Source organism: Sinocyclocheilus anshuiensis, unplaced genomic scaffold (assembly GCF_001515605.1).
Source record: "Sinocyclocheilus anshuiensis isolate Anshui unplaced genomic scaffold, SAMN03320099.WGS_v1.1 scaffold2178, whole genome shotgun sequence".
Lineage (NCBI taxonomy): Eukaryota > Metazoa > Chordata > Actinopteri > Cypriniformes > Cyprinidae > Sinocyclocheilus > Sinocyclocheilus anshuiensis.
In genome coordinates this window covers 280,368-297,204 of record NW_015559171.1, presented here as the reverse complement: position 1 = coordinate 297,204, position 16,837 = coordinate 280,368, and the positions used below count along the sequence as shown (strand labels likewise).

The 16,837-nt window shown below is 37.9% G+C and overlaps 1 protein-coding gene across 1 annotated transcript in view; it reads left to right on the top strand.

Annotated features, from left to right (window-relative positions):
- The first annotated feature begins 2,653 nt into the window (after positions 1-2,653).
- The window catches only part of LOC107681587 (probable assembly chaperone of rpl4), a 98,602-nt gene continuing 84,418 nt past the window's right edge, over positions 2,654-16,837 (top strand). Inside the window, exons 1-4 of the mRNA XM_016477901.1 lie at positions 2,654-2,748; positions 4,270-4,393; positions 6,233-6,349; positions 8,495-8,563. Coding sequence (XP_016333387.1) covers positions 2,693-2,748; positions 4,270-4,393; positions 6,233-6,349; positions 8,495-8,563 — 366 coding nt within the window. The 5' untranslated portion in view covers positions 2,654-2,692. The remainder of the gene's footprint in view (positions 2,749-4,269; positions 4,394-6,232; positions 6,350-8,494; positions 8,564-16,837) is intronic.

Sequence of the window (16,837 nt, the reverse complement as noted above, 5' to 3'; positions counted from 1 at the left end):
TATTTAGCACACCTTCCTAAGGAAAGGATATGGACCAGAAGACATTGCAATTACTTTAGACAGATTAGACAGACTTAAAGAAGTTCCAGATCTATACATGTGTGCTTATTATTTCAGTTATTTTGTAAATAAACTAAATAAACATGTGCAAACAATATACTTGCTCTTGTGAATTTATTTTGATGTTAATTACATTGTGCCAGCTGCCTCTTTAATACCACGTGGTTTATATACATGCTGCTGCTGATTGGGCTGACATTTTTGACACACCCACCAAACAAGAGAAAAGGAGCATGTGTTGTTTTCAGAGAATCACGTGATCCGCAGAAAATGAAGCCTCACTATCTGTCCAATCACGTGCGCGTGTCGGAATGTTCGAAACAAACCCCAGATCTTAATTTACGAGTAAGTTTTCATTCAGACTTATTCAATAAAATTTTTAAATATCCAGTCATACAAGTAATATGAAGAATACAAATTATTTCATTAAAAAATGTATATTTGGCATATGCAAATCATATGTGTACATTATTCTTCTATTACATCATATTGATATTCATATTGGCATTTAATGCCACAGTTTAATGGGTAAATTATTTTATCAGAGAGAGGGAAATTCAACAAACAAACAAACATACACACACTGTTAGGCTTTTATTTGTGCACGTAACACGAGTCGATCTATGGAATTTGTGGTCGCTGCTTCGTCCGACGGAGCGTCTTTCACAGGCTTTTGGCGGCTTTATTTTTGATTAGCCACCAGATGGCGCTGTTTTTGACACTCGCGACGCTTTGAATCTTTTCCCGAAACAGTCAGAGGAAAGCCTCAGTGCTTCATGAGGCTTCATTTACCCATCACTAACTAAGATGAGTCAGTAAGTTATAGCCAGAATAAACCACATAGTATTTTTAACAAAACACAGTATATGTACAGTTGTAGCAGGTTAACACAGTAAAAGAACATGTGATATGTGATGTATTTATTTTAAAGTTCCACAGAACCCTGAAAATGAGAGAAACTAGCTGAGACCAGATGTAAACAGAATTTTACTCCCTAGAGATACAAAGCAATTTTCATTTTGTTTAGAACCCTCAGAGCTTTGGCTAATGAATAATGGATTGTGGTGCATTTTCCCAGTGGACAGCACTTTCTTTGGATTGATTACTAAGTTAGCTGCTGAATCAGAGTTATGCTTTCTGGAAGGCACAGAATTAGCACTGACATAATAGCAGGAGGCATTTAGTTATGCTGAGCTGGTCTCATAGTATGCCTGTGTGTGCCAGTTGCGTCTGTCTACACAGGACTGGTGAATGGAAAAGACAGAAGGACAGATGTGTCTTGTTCCTGTAGGTGGAGAGCTATTGAAAACCAGCTGGTCACAGACATTGTTTTACATCAAAGCAAACTGTAATCAATTGCAATGATCACACAAGCCTTGCATACATTACTGTGTATTGGATTCAGATGCTGTGAATAATGCTCTGAGCATTGGGGAAGCCTAAGATGCACATCCTTAGTGGTCTAAATGACTTGTCTTGAGGGATAGTTGTAATTAGTTTGAACAGAGGAACCAGGATTTATTTAGTGTTAAGTGTGCAGTTCAATCTTTCAGCACTAGAGGGCAACAAAACATAAGCAGATAATGAAACCTGTTGTGCAGTGGTTCTCAACTTCTCAACCTTTTTGTCTTGAAGGGCTACCATTGTCCAACACAGTATTCAAAGGCCGGCTAATTTTCATTTTTAGCTTTTTTTAACATTTCATTTTCATTGTTTTCTTTTTTTATTAACAGAAACTAGGAATGTTTACATATGAATTAAACACGATTTATTTTGGGATTCTAAAAATGTCAAGAACTGTGTACAAAAAAAAGCAAAAGCAAAAGAAAACAAAAACTTGATGGGAGGGAAATATATATAAAATAAATATGTTTTCAGTATGTTTTTGCATGTTTTTTTAATCATTTTAATTAATTTAGATTAATATATTAATAATACCATTAAGATTGTTAATAACAACATTTTCATTTAAATAATACTTTAAAAAAAATTAAGTAATTTTGCAACCCTGAGGATCCTGGAGAATCACTGCTGACAATTTGCGTGTATCATAATAACTAACTGAATATCTACTAAAAATCTTGCATGTGTGTTAAAAAAATATTATTATTATAAATTAATTAAAAATAAAAAAATAATAATATTATAAGATTTAAAAAATAGTATAGATTATATTATATATGATTATAAATATTAAATATTATAATTCATAAAATATTATAAATCTTTTGTGGTATATATATAAAGCCATAGGATAGCAGTGTGATGAACAGGTGGCATTTTTATTTTGAGTCTCAGTCGAGCAGTGAATAATGACTTAAATTTGGTCTGTTTATCACTCACAGCTATCATGTTGGAATATAGTGCATGATTCTATGGTGATTTTTGTTCTTATAGGAGTTTGAGAGCCAGTGGTCACTAGGATGAATAGTTTGTTTTTGTTAAAAAATAACATTAGACAGGTTTACAATAACATAAGGTGAGTCAACAATGACTTGGTGAATTATTATTATTATTATTATTATAACTTTTTTATTTACCGGTATAACTCATTGTCATGTGTGGTTCTGTGCCCTGATAGGCTAGTGCGTTTGGAGCGGCTGCATTTCCATCCGAGTGTGCTGTCACAAAAATGAACGTGTCTGTGGCCTTCTGCTCCATCGCTGAGATCTTCTTCACAGATCTCTGGTAAATATCTTTCTTTTTTTTACACAGATATATGCTGACTCTTGTTCAGCTTCTGCCCATCTTTGTTTGCTCTGGCCTTTCTTACTCTTTTCATTTCTCCACCTTTTTGGCTTTCTGTACCTGATGAGATGATATGACAGACGCACACACGCATGCACACCTGGGATGCTGAAGACTGGAGCCCATTTGCTCTGAGGCCTGCAGAAAAGATCTAATCACAGACTGGTTGATAGAGGGATAGAAAGAGGGAGAGGGTTGGGAATTCAGGATTGGACTAATGGTAGGAGAGAGATGAAAAAGAGATTTGGATTGGAGATGAGCTCAGTGTTGATTGTCGAGGATCTTGGCACGACATGACTTCATTCAAACCCTGAGATTGAAATTCAAAGCATGAGGGAAAGGTCAGGTTTATTGACAATAAGTAAGCACCATACCATTTCACACATCGGTGTACATTATGAAGGTACAGCAGTAGCCTCTAGCAAAGTACAGTTCATCTCTGTGCCTATCCTCTTGATGTACTGTATGGTTGTATGTGTGTATCGGGGTTGTTGTTATGTTTGCTGGAGGCGATAACTGGAAAATCAAAAGCAGAAAAGAGTGTGTGTGCTAACAAATAACATTTTCTTCACTAGTGTTGATGCCCCTGGGTGCTGTGGAAACTCTTGTTTAGTTCAATTATTGGTCAAACCTGTAATTTTTTTTTGGGTGTAGACATTGTACCTTGACAAAGCTACACAATGTATGTTACTTTGAAATATGTGAAATAAATTCAGTGCACACAGACTGAAGTAGTTTAAGTCTTTGGTTCTTTTAATTGTGATGATTTTGGCTCACATTTAACAAAAACCCACCAATAATTAATACCACCAAGTATAATATATATATACTGACCTGTACTTACTAAAATATATACAAGAAAAAGTGGTCATAGTAACTTTTTTAATTATTTAAAACATTTTTAAATTATTAAAAACTTCTTGCTGACAAATGGGTAAAATCTAAGATTGGTAAAGATTTCAAATGACCTTTTAATTAGTTTTTTGGGGGCTGCACAAATACACATACCTTCCTCACAACCTTTACCACTTTACCTTGTCCTACCTTACTATACCACTTTCTCTGGTACTATTATTTTTTGTACCTCCTCTATTCTTGGCTGGATTATCATCCTTTTATCATATATACTTACAATTTCCTTATCTCATCCTGCTTCCTCCTGTTATATACTGCTTCCTTTTCCCTCTCATTCATCCTTGCTTTCTCTTATCTTATCCTACATGTTCTTAACATGCATGACTTCCTCTCATTCTACCCTTCTTCCTTTTATCCTATATTGCTTCTTCTCATCCTATATTTCTTACCGCATATCATTAGCTGTTATCCTGTTCTGGAAAAAAATTTGCACACAGTTTTGTACAGAAAAAGATGTACCTAAACATGGTTGGTGTCAATGAGTTTAATAACTGACTGATTTTTATGGGCTTTAAATAGCTTTATAACTGTTTTATTGTTTGACAGCATGGAGGAGGGCGCTGCTGACCGCTGCAAAGAGGCCATCGACAAAGCTTTACAGTACGATGAGCACAACCCTGAAGCTCTCCAGCTCATGGCCAGCTACCTGTTCAGCATAGAGAAAACTGAGGTAGGACAGGACAACTGCGGAGTGAATTACCCAGAATTCCCTCACTGTCTCACTTGTTCACTGCAGCGTTCTGAGCAGTGGGTCATTATGCAGTCATAATTAGTGTAGGTGGAGAAGCTGAGAGAGCTGAGTCATGTATTTCTGAGAAGGAGACACAGATAGAAATTGTGTGAGAGAACGAGTGAGTAAGAAAGACAGGTTTTGGGCATGTATGCTTGTTTTTGCATGAGGGATAGATAAAGATGGCAGATGAGAGAGTTAGGTCACAGCTAATGAATTACAAGCCATTAATAGAACAAGCTTATTGAATATGACTCGATGTGGGACAGATTTACTACTAGTGCAAACACACCTGCGTTGATGCAGTCCCTCACTGAACCACTAGGGGGCAAACAGATATAAGACCAGCACGTCTGCTGAACTTGAGCGACCCTCTGAGTTGAGCTTCAGTCTGCAGCTTAAAGCTCTTGTAACATTTGTGGGTATTTTCACTTCAGAAGACACTTCCATTTCCCTTCAGAGAGCTGACAGCGAAACTTAACTCAACAGTCATTAACTTGAGTTTCTTTGTGTCCTCTAACCTCAACCCTTTTTCAGGCTTGTACTTTTTCATCTCATCCTGTCACTGCCTCTCATCCTATGCTTCTCCCTCTTGTCCTTTACCACGTGCTCTTATCCTGTCTATCTTCCTATTCATGCTATTTGCTATGCTTTACTACTTCCTCTCATTCAGTACCACTTCCTCTCTCTCATCCTATTCATATTCACTTCCTCTCATTATCCTATTATCCTTCACTTCTTCATCTCATACCACCATCTGTTATCCTACTTTCTGTCACGTGTTTCATCCTACACCACTTCCTATCATCTTATAGAGCGTCTTGTTGTCCTATTCTGCTTTTTGTAATCCTATTCTACTTCCTAACTGGTCATATGCTATCCTATTTCCTCTGTTCCTAGACACTTTTCTCTCATCCCATCTTACTTCCTATCATCCTATATTGTTCCCTCTTGTCCTTTACCAATTTCTCTTATCCTGCTCCATCTTATTCATGCTAATTCCTGTGTCTTTTTTTCTTATGCTTTACTACTTCCTTGCATTTTATACCACTTCCTCTTGTCTTATATTACTTCCAAAATCCTACTTTCTTTCCTCGTGTACCACTACTACCTGTTATCCTACTTTTTCATTTCCTTTCATGCTTTGCTACTTCCTCTCAGTCTACCACTTCTTATTGCTCATGCTATTTTCTACAGTACTTCTTTGCATTATATACAGTACCGCTTCCTCTCATCCTTTATCACTTCCTCATCTCATTTTCTCTCACCCTGACCTACTTCCTTTCATCCTATTCTGCTTCCTGTCAATGTATTCTACTTCCTCATACCACTACCTGTTGTTTTACTTTGTCACCTCCTCTCATCCTTTACCACTTTTTATTGTCCGTGCAATTTCCTACCTCTTTTCTTCTTCATATACAGTACTACTTTATCTAAACCCTGTATCACGCCCTCTTATCCTAACTTATTTTTTCTCACCTACTTCCTCTCAACATATTCTACTTCCTCTTATCCTTTACTACTTCCTCTCATCCTATCCTGCTTCCTTTCATCTCATGCCACTACCGATTATCCTTCTCTCACTTCCTCTCATCCTGTACCACTACCCATCTTCTTATAGAGCTTCCTGTTGTCCTATCCTACTACTTGTCATTCTATTCTACTTCCTAATTCCTCTCATCCTATACCTTTTCCTGAAAGAGGCATGTACCTGTATTTTTACAATCATCATACCTAGAGGAGAGGCTTTCAACTTTATTTTATCATGTTTTTATGCAGGAGGGGCGTGAGTACCTGAAGAAGAGTGTGTCGTCATGGTTACCTAGCCTACAGAAAGAGGAAGAGTCATTGGCGAGCACAGAGCATGACATGGAGGAAGAAAAAGATCAGAATAAGGTGTGTGCACAGGTGTTTGTGTTCCAAAGGCAACGGAGAAATAAAGATACGATGCATCGTGACCTCTCCTTTGACTTCTTTCTGATGGCATGGAAGGAAATAGTACTGTGCTTAAAAAGTTTTTAGTCTGGGAAAGATAAGGGAAGAAAGGAAGCAAACTAGCTTATTTTACCTTTTCATTTTTCTCAATGCCAGGCCAAGGCTGTGGCAGACTGCTGCAAGGCTGGCTCTGGGGCCACACGCACAGATCCCTCATCAAGTGACCACGATTTGCCGCAGACAGTCTTGCGACTCTTAAAAACATTGTTTTTTGCTTAAGGCTACACGCTTCATGCTTTTTTAAAAGACATACTTTCATTTCCGTGTGCCTAAATGAATTTGCGCAGTTTGTCTGTTAAGTAGGACTCTACGCGGCTGAAGATACCACAGAAAAACAAGCTTCACCTGAACTGACTTGTTGAGGGAATTTATGAAAGTTGTTTACTTTCCTGCTGGTTAACATTTCAGGGAACTTGCTTGGCACTAGACATAAATTTGTCATATGTAGATGCAGCTTTGCGACGTCTTGGCAGGTAGGAGAGTATATGCCTGTTTGAAGTGTGATGTAATCGGGCTCAGCACTCTTATCAACTCTTTTTACAAAGCTGATTTAAAAACCATTTATTCCGTATAGAGACTAGAGATTTTGTTAGTATATACAATACAAAAATGAGCTTGATAACATCACAGACAGGCTACATTTATTGCAAGAGATTAAGTGGCCTTGATGGTGTGATGATATATTGAAATAGAAAATAGTGTTTGTAAAGATGGATTATTGAAATGTCCATTGAGACCTTGAAAAAAATCAGTCACAACCAGAACTTTTATTTATTTAATGGCTAATTAGTCAGATGCACATCTAAAGATGTTTTTTTCCTTTTTCTGCTAGTAGAAAATACAATATTTGGCTTCTTCTGTCCTCAAGTAGTTCTCAAACAAATGGTATTATTTGCAGTAATGTCATGAAGAAATTCAAGCAATGTTGTGAATAAAAAATGAGAAGGTTTATCGAATGCATGCCATCGATTACTACTGACAATAGCTTTGACGTCAACTTTAATTCTTCTGCTCAAAATGCTTTGTTTGAGGTTTAAAAAGTGAAGGTCTTTGTTATGTAACTGAACATACAAACTATTTGTCAGTTTCATAATTTTATTCATGCTCCAGTAGATGTGTACAATGTACACTAAAAGAACAGAAATGAATACTTTTGTTCAGCAAGGACACATTAAATAAATCAAAAGTGTCAGTAAAGACTTTTACATGGGTACAAACAAAAGATTGATATATTAAATAAATGCTAATTAATTAAATATTAAGCAACAAAACTGTTTTCAGTAATAATGAGAAATGTTTCTTGAGCATCAGCATATTGTAATGAATTCTGAAGGGTCATGTGACACAGAAGACTAGAGTAATGCCTGCTTAAAAATCAGCTTTGCCAATAGAGGAATAAATTATCAGAGACTCTGTGAATAAGAAAGCTGTAAGAACTTTGAAAGTTTGTGAACTTTACAATATATTTATTTGATTTTATATATACGTACAAGTGTATGTATGTATGTATATCTTGTATTTTTGTTTTGAAGTTTTATACTTTCCTCCCCCTGGCAATTGTTTTTTGTTTGTTGTAATTTGTCCTTCTATCTTTTTCTTTTCTTATTTTAATGTTGTTTTATTGTGTGTTATTGTTCCTTGAAAAAAAAAAAGAGGAATAAATTACATTTTAAAATATATTCAAATAGGAAAATATTTATTTTAAATTATATGAATGTTTTTATCATTATTTTTATATTTCACTGTATTTTCGAACAAATAAATGCAGCCTTGGAGAGCATAAGAGTCTTTTGTCAAAAACAGTAAAAAAAATATATTTTGGTTATAATATACAGTATATAATGGTTTAAAAATTTTTAACAGTATATTAATTTTCTAATTAATTTTTGTAAATTAGCTGTTAAAGAGGCCTTTTTTCTATAATTATGAATTGCAAAAATTATGAAAAATTATGTTTTCATAATTTTCCTTCTCAAATCACATCAAGACTTTTATCATCCTTGAGTAGTTTACCTTTAATATTTACTGTATTGTTCTTTGTTTTAGAGCAACATCCCGCCTTATGAATCCAGAATAACAACAGCCAAACTGCTGATCAAGGCTGAGCAGTATGAGGTAAGATGATGAAGTGAAGAAGTGAAGTGAAGTGACATGTGGCCAAGTATGGTGACCCATACTTGGAATTAGTGCTCTGCATTTAACCCATCCAAAGTGCACACACACACACAGCAGTGAACACACACACCCGGAGCAGTGGGCAGCCATTTATGCTGCGGCGCCCGGGGAGCAGTTGGGGGTTCGGTGCCTTGCTCAAGGGCACCTCAGTCATGGTATTGAAGGTGGGAGAGAGCACTGTACATTCACTCCCCCCACCTACAATCCCTGCCGGTACAAGACTCGAACCCGCAACCTTTGGGTTACGAGTCCGACTCTCTAACCATTAGGCCACGACTTCCCCACAATGATGGTCTACTCTAGATCAAACCTTTTAAGGAGAACATTTCAAATGTTCAGTCTGTTTAGAGAATTCATGCTTCAGAATGTTCAACTTAAATGCTCCTCAGCAAGGCAGACCTGAAGTGTCAGTGAATGTTGAAGTGGAGCGTAAAGTACCTGTCAGCAATTCTTTGAGGTGGTAGTAATGTTGTCCTATACACAGATTCAGCTGATGAGCTGTTCTCAAGCTGTTGGGCTAGAAATGATTTCATAATAGTGCATTGGTTCCATTCTAGAGTCAGTCTGTATTTATCCGGTGTTAGCACAGTTTAATCCAAGACAATCCATTCTTGCAGTGCAAGCATGTTGAAAGACCTATAGAATATATCTTGTACAAGTACACTAATATTAGCTATATGTCTAACAAACAGGTTTAAAGCTGCCAGTGTTGTGTGTAATGAGGTTTAATGTATGCTCTATTGCAGCTGTAGAGTAAACCATCACCATCATAATTGTCAGCAGGACAGCTATTTGCGACCTAAAGATGTCTGTTTCTGTGGCTGTCGTGAGGCTGGTGAGGTGAACAAATCAGTTAGCTATACTTGTAACCCATAAGGAATTATTATTATTATTATTATTATTAAAAAACACTTTTGAGAACCAGATTTTGAATGCATGTGTTCCTGTTTCTGTTGATTGCATGCGAACACTTTAATAATGCCGTTCATGCTGTCTAGCTAGGCAGTTGACTTGTTTGTAAGACACAACCATTCAAAAGTTGAGGTGAATTGTATAGTACTCCAGTGTTGGTTAGTAGTTTTGTCTTTTGTATCAGTGTGACAGTGTCCCACAGCTCTTTTGGAGTTCTGAGCAAGACAGTGTTCCCAGTTAACAAGGCTAAGACTATAGATTTGTTTCTCTTTTCTCCTTTTCTATCAGTGCTAAGGTGTCCTTTGAATAATGCAGGATTGGTATTTTATTTGCACTTTACCGTAACCTTTGCAGTTGAGTGTGAGTGTGCAGTAGGACCCTTTTTGTGCAGAGTGTGAATGGCCTGACACCTGTCCAGCACTTGGAGAGAGGTATCAGAAAAAGTGAGAGAACTGAGAATTTAAATAATAGCGAAGAGGAAAAAGGAAGGATGACGGGGTCGAGCGATAGAATGAAGTAAGGCAGGACCAGGATGAGATGCTGTAAAAGTGAAAGTCAATTTTTGAGGGAGAGAGAATGATAAATTGACAGCTGTGAGGAGCACACTTTTCTTTAGTTCTTTTTCACACTTGCTTATGTTTTTTCGGTTCATCCTGAGGAGACAGTGAAGGACTGAAGGCTGCAGCCTGACTTTTAAAAAGCGTCTGCTCTCTCTTAGCCGAACACAAATAGAATCTCCTCTCAGCATGGGGGACATATTAATGTTAAAACCAGTCACCTGGCTGTCTGTCAAAATAAAGAGAACGATGGACTAGCTCTAAAGATACTGGTGTAAAAACAAAATCAGTTTTTAAACATTCAGCATAATAAAAAATAAGGCCTAAATACTACCTGGTCTCATGGCATAAACGTACCTGGGGCACTTTTTAGCGAGATGTGAAATACGTACCAATAAATGCATATTACTGCAGTTTCCAAAATAAATGAACATTAGAGGCAGTAAAACTCTGACACCTTTTATTCCTTTTTACACAAATTTACAGAGTCTCGATTAATAAAGCGTAATTTTCGCACAATTACTTGAAGGATATCATGTTATGACTTCCAAAAAATATTAATATGCTGGGAGATTTGAAAACTGATGCTTTTGAACGTTAGCACCGCACATATCCAGCTTCATATCTATAATGTGTTTTTATATCAGTTTTGCATTTGTTAACACTATCGGGTAGGTTTAGGGTTGGGTTTGGTGTAGGTAGGGCTGGGTATCGTTAAAATTTTTTCGATATCGATACCGATACCTTGAATTCGATACCGGTTCCTGAACGATACTTTTTTCGATAGCAATTTTATGATATCAATTTTAACAAAATCACATTATCTAAAAAAAAAAAAAATATATTGGTTTCATTTTTCAGCTTGTTGATGTTTATACAGGCTCAAAGACTCATCTCCTGAGCCACTGCACAAAGGATTAAAATGTAACCAACACAAATCAGTGCAAATCGTTTTAATAAAGCTCAGTTTACACATCTGTTATAGGCTACATTTACACTAGTGCGTGTTCGTTTTAAAACGCATAGCTCAGACAGACTCATCATTTCTATTAATTTTCCACTGATTTACTGATGAGCATTAGCAGCTTCCAGAACTGTCTGTCTGTGTTCTCTCTTCCACGATCGCTGTTCTGTGTCATATTTCAGCAACATTACATGGCCAAAACACACATTAGACGGCGATCAGAACTTATTAAAACACTCGATGGTGGTTTAAAGTGAGTTTTGAGTAAAAGCGGAATATAAATCTTATTTATCGTCTTATGTAGAATGATGTGTGCATGAATGGTCACGTAACACGCGCTTTCAGACTTGTAGTATGAATGGACTTCTGCATATGATCGGAGCTCCACGCAGCTCCCGAGTCCCGCACTACTCTCCATTGGAAATGAATGACTTCCGGTCTGTCGTTTGTCGGAGATAGTGGAAAGCCAGCTGAAACGCCGGTATGACGAGGATCGTTTTCATTTTAAAACAAAAACATACTAGTGTAAATATAGCCTTACATCTAAGGGGGCTCATATGATCGGAGCTCCATGCAGCTCCCGCGCTACTCTCCATTGGAAATGAATGACTGAATGACCGGTCTGTCGCTTGGCGTTTGTCGGAGATAGTGGAAAGCCGGCTTGAAACACAGTGGAAACGCCAGTATGACGAGGATCGTTTTCATTTTAAAACATAAACGCACCAGTGTAAATCTAAGGGGGCTGGGACGCATTCACACTACAGCCTCACGTGTGTGCCACATCTCTGAGTGTAACCGGTGTAAACTAGTAGGTGTGTTCGACTTGACGCGGACCGACTGTGCAGACCGATCGGTGGATTACAGGACCACAAGAGCTATAGAGAGCAGACTGCTCCGTACGCGTTAGAATCGCTCTTGCGGATGTCAAAATACTGATCGATCTGCGCCGCGCCACTTCTGGTCGAACACTAGTGCTGCAAGCTTATTTGCTCACTGACGTTGAGATTACCCCTTAGGTATCGAAATTTGGTACCCGAGGATGAAGGTCTGTCTGGTCAGTCTGTGAGTCCTGTAGCTCCTTCAGACGCTCCTCAAGGAAAGGCCAAGAGTCCCCTCACCAACATCGTCAGCTCGTTATGGAAACCCTGGAGCTACTTGACTGGAAGTGAAGCCGAGGCGACGAGCACGAGCGCAGCTGCGACGGAGACCACTGCCGCTCCCGGATCAGGTGAATATGAAAGAAGAGGGAAAGAAAGAAATGGACGCAACACAACAATATTACAATATTACTCATTTTATGAGTAATAGCGGAATATAAATCATATTTATTGTCTTATGTAGCATGTGTGCATGAATGGTCACGTAACACGCGCTTTCGGTCGTGTAGTATGAACGGACTTCAGCATATGATCGGCGCTCCACGCAGCTCCCGCACTACTCTCCATTGGAAATGAATGACTTCCGGTCTGTCGTTTGTCGGAGATAGTGGAAAGCCAGCTGAAACGCCGGTATGACGAGGATCGTTTTCATTTTAAAACAAAAACATACTAGTGTAAATATAGCCTTACATCTAAGGGGGCTGGGACGCATTCACACTACAGCCTCACGTGTGAGCCACATCTCTAAACCGGTGTTTACTACAGTAGTAGGTGTGTTCGACTTGACGCGGACCGACTGTGTAGACTGATCGGTGTATTACAGTACCACAAGAGCTATAGAGAGCAGACTGCTCCGTACGCGTTCGAATCGCTCTTGCGGATGTCAAAATACTGATCGATCTGCGCCGCGCCACTTCTGGTCGAACACTAGTGCTGCAAGCTTATTTGCTCACTGACGTTGAGATTACCCCTTAGGTATCGAAATTTGGTACCGAACGACGAGAAGTTTTTCGATACTCTATGGTATTGCGGCAATTCGGTCTGTGCCTAAAAAGTATCGAACTCAATACCCAGCCCTAGGTGTAGGGCATATTTCCAACACGATAGAGCATTAACTTTTAGCGACAGTCCACAGATATTTGAATTCTGAACCGCCGCAATACGTACTTATCAACGTAATAAAAACGTACCAGGTTTCACATATTGAACCCGTGTTTTAGCGCCACTCAGTGGACATTTCTCTTTGAAACTGCGGCGAAACGTGCAGTAAGGTACGTAAAAACGGTGTTGCACAAAAAGTACACAGAGGTACGTATTTTTATGAGACCAGGTTGCCTAAATTTCTCAAAGAACCTATTTTTTTGTAATATATGTCATATTTTACATGATTCATTGGTACACGCCAAAAAAAAAAAAAAAAAAAAAAAAAAAAAAAAAATTATAATAAAATAAAAAAGCGACTAGCCTACTTAAAAAAAAATTAAAGAAAAAACAACTGCGGTTTTCTTTCACCATAAATTATATGGTAATCCATAGTTTTTACTTTCAGAAACCACAATTTTTATAGCATTTTACACTAAAATTGCATATAATGCAATGTACATGGTAATGTAACATAATTTTTTTTTGTTTGTTTCTGGTCATTTATATTTAGTATATAGTAAAAACTGTGATTTATAAATTGATATTTAATTTGATTTCTCTTTCATCTGTATTGAAAATGGCTATATTCGTAGTTAGTTCAGACTTTGGTCAAATAGAAATAATCCAGTGTATTGATTAACCTAAATCTCATTTTCCCCAAAAGTATAAAACTATTTTAAACTATATAACATGAACAATTGAACAAAGTTATCATTATTTTTCATATTCTGACACCGTATATTGAGGTAAAATGTTGCAATACTTTGAAATAGGGAGTTTTTTAAATTTCATTTTATCCTTGGGAGGGAGGGAGGGAGGGAAGGCCAGGGTGCCAAATTCCACTCATGTTTAGTACATGTTAACTCAAAGATTCGTAGAAAAAATATAAACGTTGGACTCTGTGGTCGATTCTGTGTTAAGGTAAGGCATGTTATTCGCAATTATGTGTTGTGGCTGGGTTGGTCTGCGATGTCTTAGGCCTAATTGAACGGAGGAATTATGGTATTCTTCTGTAGCCTGACGACGAGTAACTTTACGTTAACCGTTGTTCATGTGAACTCAAAGACAGCTGGATGCTTTGTTTATAGGCTATTTGTGGGTGGCTGTTTGTTGTTTCATCTCTCAATTCGTGTCGATAAAGTATAAAAGGGTAAATCCTGTATAGTGATTTATCCTATATAGTGCTTGCGTAAAGCAAGTAGTGCATACACTTGTAGCTGTTATGTATCTTTGTAAGTCATTGTAAGCCCTCTTTTGAGGCACGCACCCCCAGATGGTTTGCAGATTTCAGTTTAACTTCTTTTTTGTTATTCTGTAACTGAATGGGATTCATTCAGACTGATCCAAATTGTGGCTTTTGTGACCAAATACTTTGTGGAGCCTATGTGAGTTTATTTAAAGGGATAGTTTTTCATCCAAAAATGAAAAATCAGTCACCATTTACTTAACCTGATGTTGTTTTGATGCATGAACAAATACCAAATACCATAACAAATTTTTGGGTCAACTATCCCTTTGAACACATGTTATTGTCCAAGCAATAGTATGTCGGTTAGCTCTGAGTTAGGCTCTTTGGAAATTATTTAAAGTACTTAAAGGGGTCATATGATGCGATTTCAAGCTTTCCTTTCTCTTTGGAGTGTTACAAGCTGATTGTGCATAGATAAGATCCCTGAGGTTGCAAAGACTAAAGTCTCAAAACCAAAGAAATATTCTTTATCAAAGTTAAGACTCTGCCACGCCCCCCTAAAACGGCTCGTTCTAACACGCCCCCACATATCTACGTCACTATGTGGAAATATTTGCATAATGCCGCCCAAATGTTCACGCAAAGAAAGAAGGCGTGGTTTCAGTAACCGCAGTTAGTGTTGAAGCAGCCATGTCAGGGAGACGCTGTGTGTTTCTAGGCGAAAGCAAAAGCACTTTATTTGGCCTTCCGAAAGTAGATGCATTTAGGAATCTTTAAGATTACTTAAAACAGAACAGTGATGCATTTTATGGAAGACCGTTTTGTGAACCTAGCAGAGGAGGTAATTCTGACTTTGCTATGACAATCTGGCGCTTCTGAATTCACATCACAGTAGAGTCAGCTGTCTTAACCCCGGCTTGTGTACTGCATCATTACTGTGTCTGTTCCCCTTTCGGGCTTGAACTGATGGTAAAACTAATGACATTATTTACTGTCTTTACATTTACTTTGAAAGCTGAAGCTCATGATTATGGTAAGGGGCGTTACATTTCCGACGAGTGCTTGCGGTGTTCGGCCAATCACAATGCACTGGGTCAGCTGGCCAATCAGAGCAGACTGCGCTTGTCGGAAGGAGGGACTTTGTAGAAAACAAAGCGTTTGAGAGAGGCGGGGCATAGAGGACCTACAATAATGTACAGTATTTGAAAAATAATGTGTTTTTTGAACATTAAAGCATGTCAACATATTCTGTTACACCAAATACACAAACTAATGATCTTTAAAAAAGCATCATATGACCCCTTTAATACAGCACACAGTAGAATTTGTGTAACATCTCTTGTGGGGTTTGAATCTATAACCTTTTTGATTTGGTTTACTACGCCATGCTACACTATGATGTGATTTGTACTCGTCAGAATTTCTTATTCTAAGGGTTTCGTTGATGTCAGGACACATTTATACAGGATTAACATTGTGTCAGCTATAGAAGTGGCTTCTGTATTTTCCTCTGAGTAAAGGAGCATATGACAGTCTCTTAGAGCCTAAGCTGGCTTTAAGGCTTTAACACATTTCCACATCTTCACTGGGTACGAATAATGTTCTCTCTTTTTTCCATCTCTTTCTCATTCCGGTCTTTTGTTGTGTGTCGGAGCTCGGCGAGAGAGTTATCAGTAATCCAGACCGGCTCTGATAAGAATGATAATTTGGGAAGATATTATCTTCCCTCGTGTCAGTCTCAGGAGGCTCAAAAAGAGGACTGAGGAGTATTTTTAGAAGCAAGGAAGCCATGTGTGTGTGTGTAAAGGCTGAGGTCATCTTTGGTGTTTACTTTTTGTTTCTTAGATTGTTAGATTGTGTAGAGAGTTTTAATTTATTGAGAATATGTAGTAGTCTTTTTGTTTTCTTGTTTGAATTCCTGTCCCTCCAGTGAGAGATGAATCTGAGTGTTTGTATCTCCTTGCAAACTGCTGATGTGATTGCTGCCGTGGTCTAATAAGCAGTGGTGGAAAGAATACTGAAAAAATATACTCAAGTAAAAGTACCATTACCTTCCAAAAAATGTCGTGTGAGTAGAGTAAAAGTACTTGTCCAAAAAACTACTTGAGTAAGAGTAAAAGAGTAGCCTATTTAAAAGTACTCATGAGTATTGAGTAGTGAGTACTGAGCTGTGGATTCTACCCCCTCATAATGAACGCTGTACACCGCAATTTATACATTTTAAAAACGTTGTACATTCTGTAATTCAAAGGAAAACTCACACACACACACACACACACACACACACACGCATGTCTCTTTGCTTTGCTGGCGGTCTCGGTGAATCAGCAGCATCCACAACTGAACGGAACAAAAAGTGTTGAACTTGAAAATTGTTTGTGCGCGAGTGCACTTGCTAAATGAAGGCGGACTGTATAAATGGATTTTTAAAAAAACGTTTTCACACTCATCAAAAGTCAACAAGTTCAACAAGCAACAACGACTTATCCAAGTGACTGCTGCAGAACGCACGTGAGAGAGAGACGAGGCAGCGCAGATCGCGCGTCTCATAAGTGAGTGGGAATTTACCGA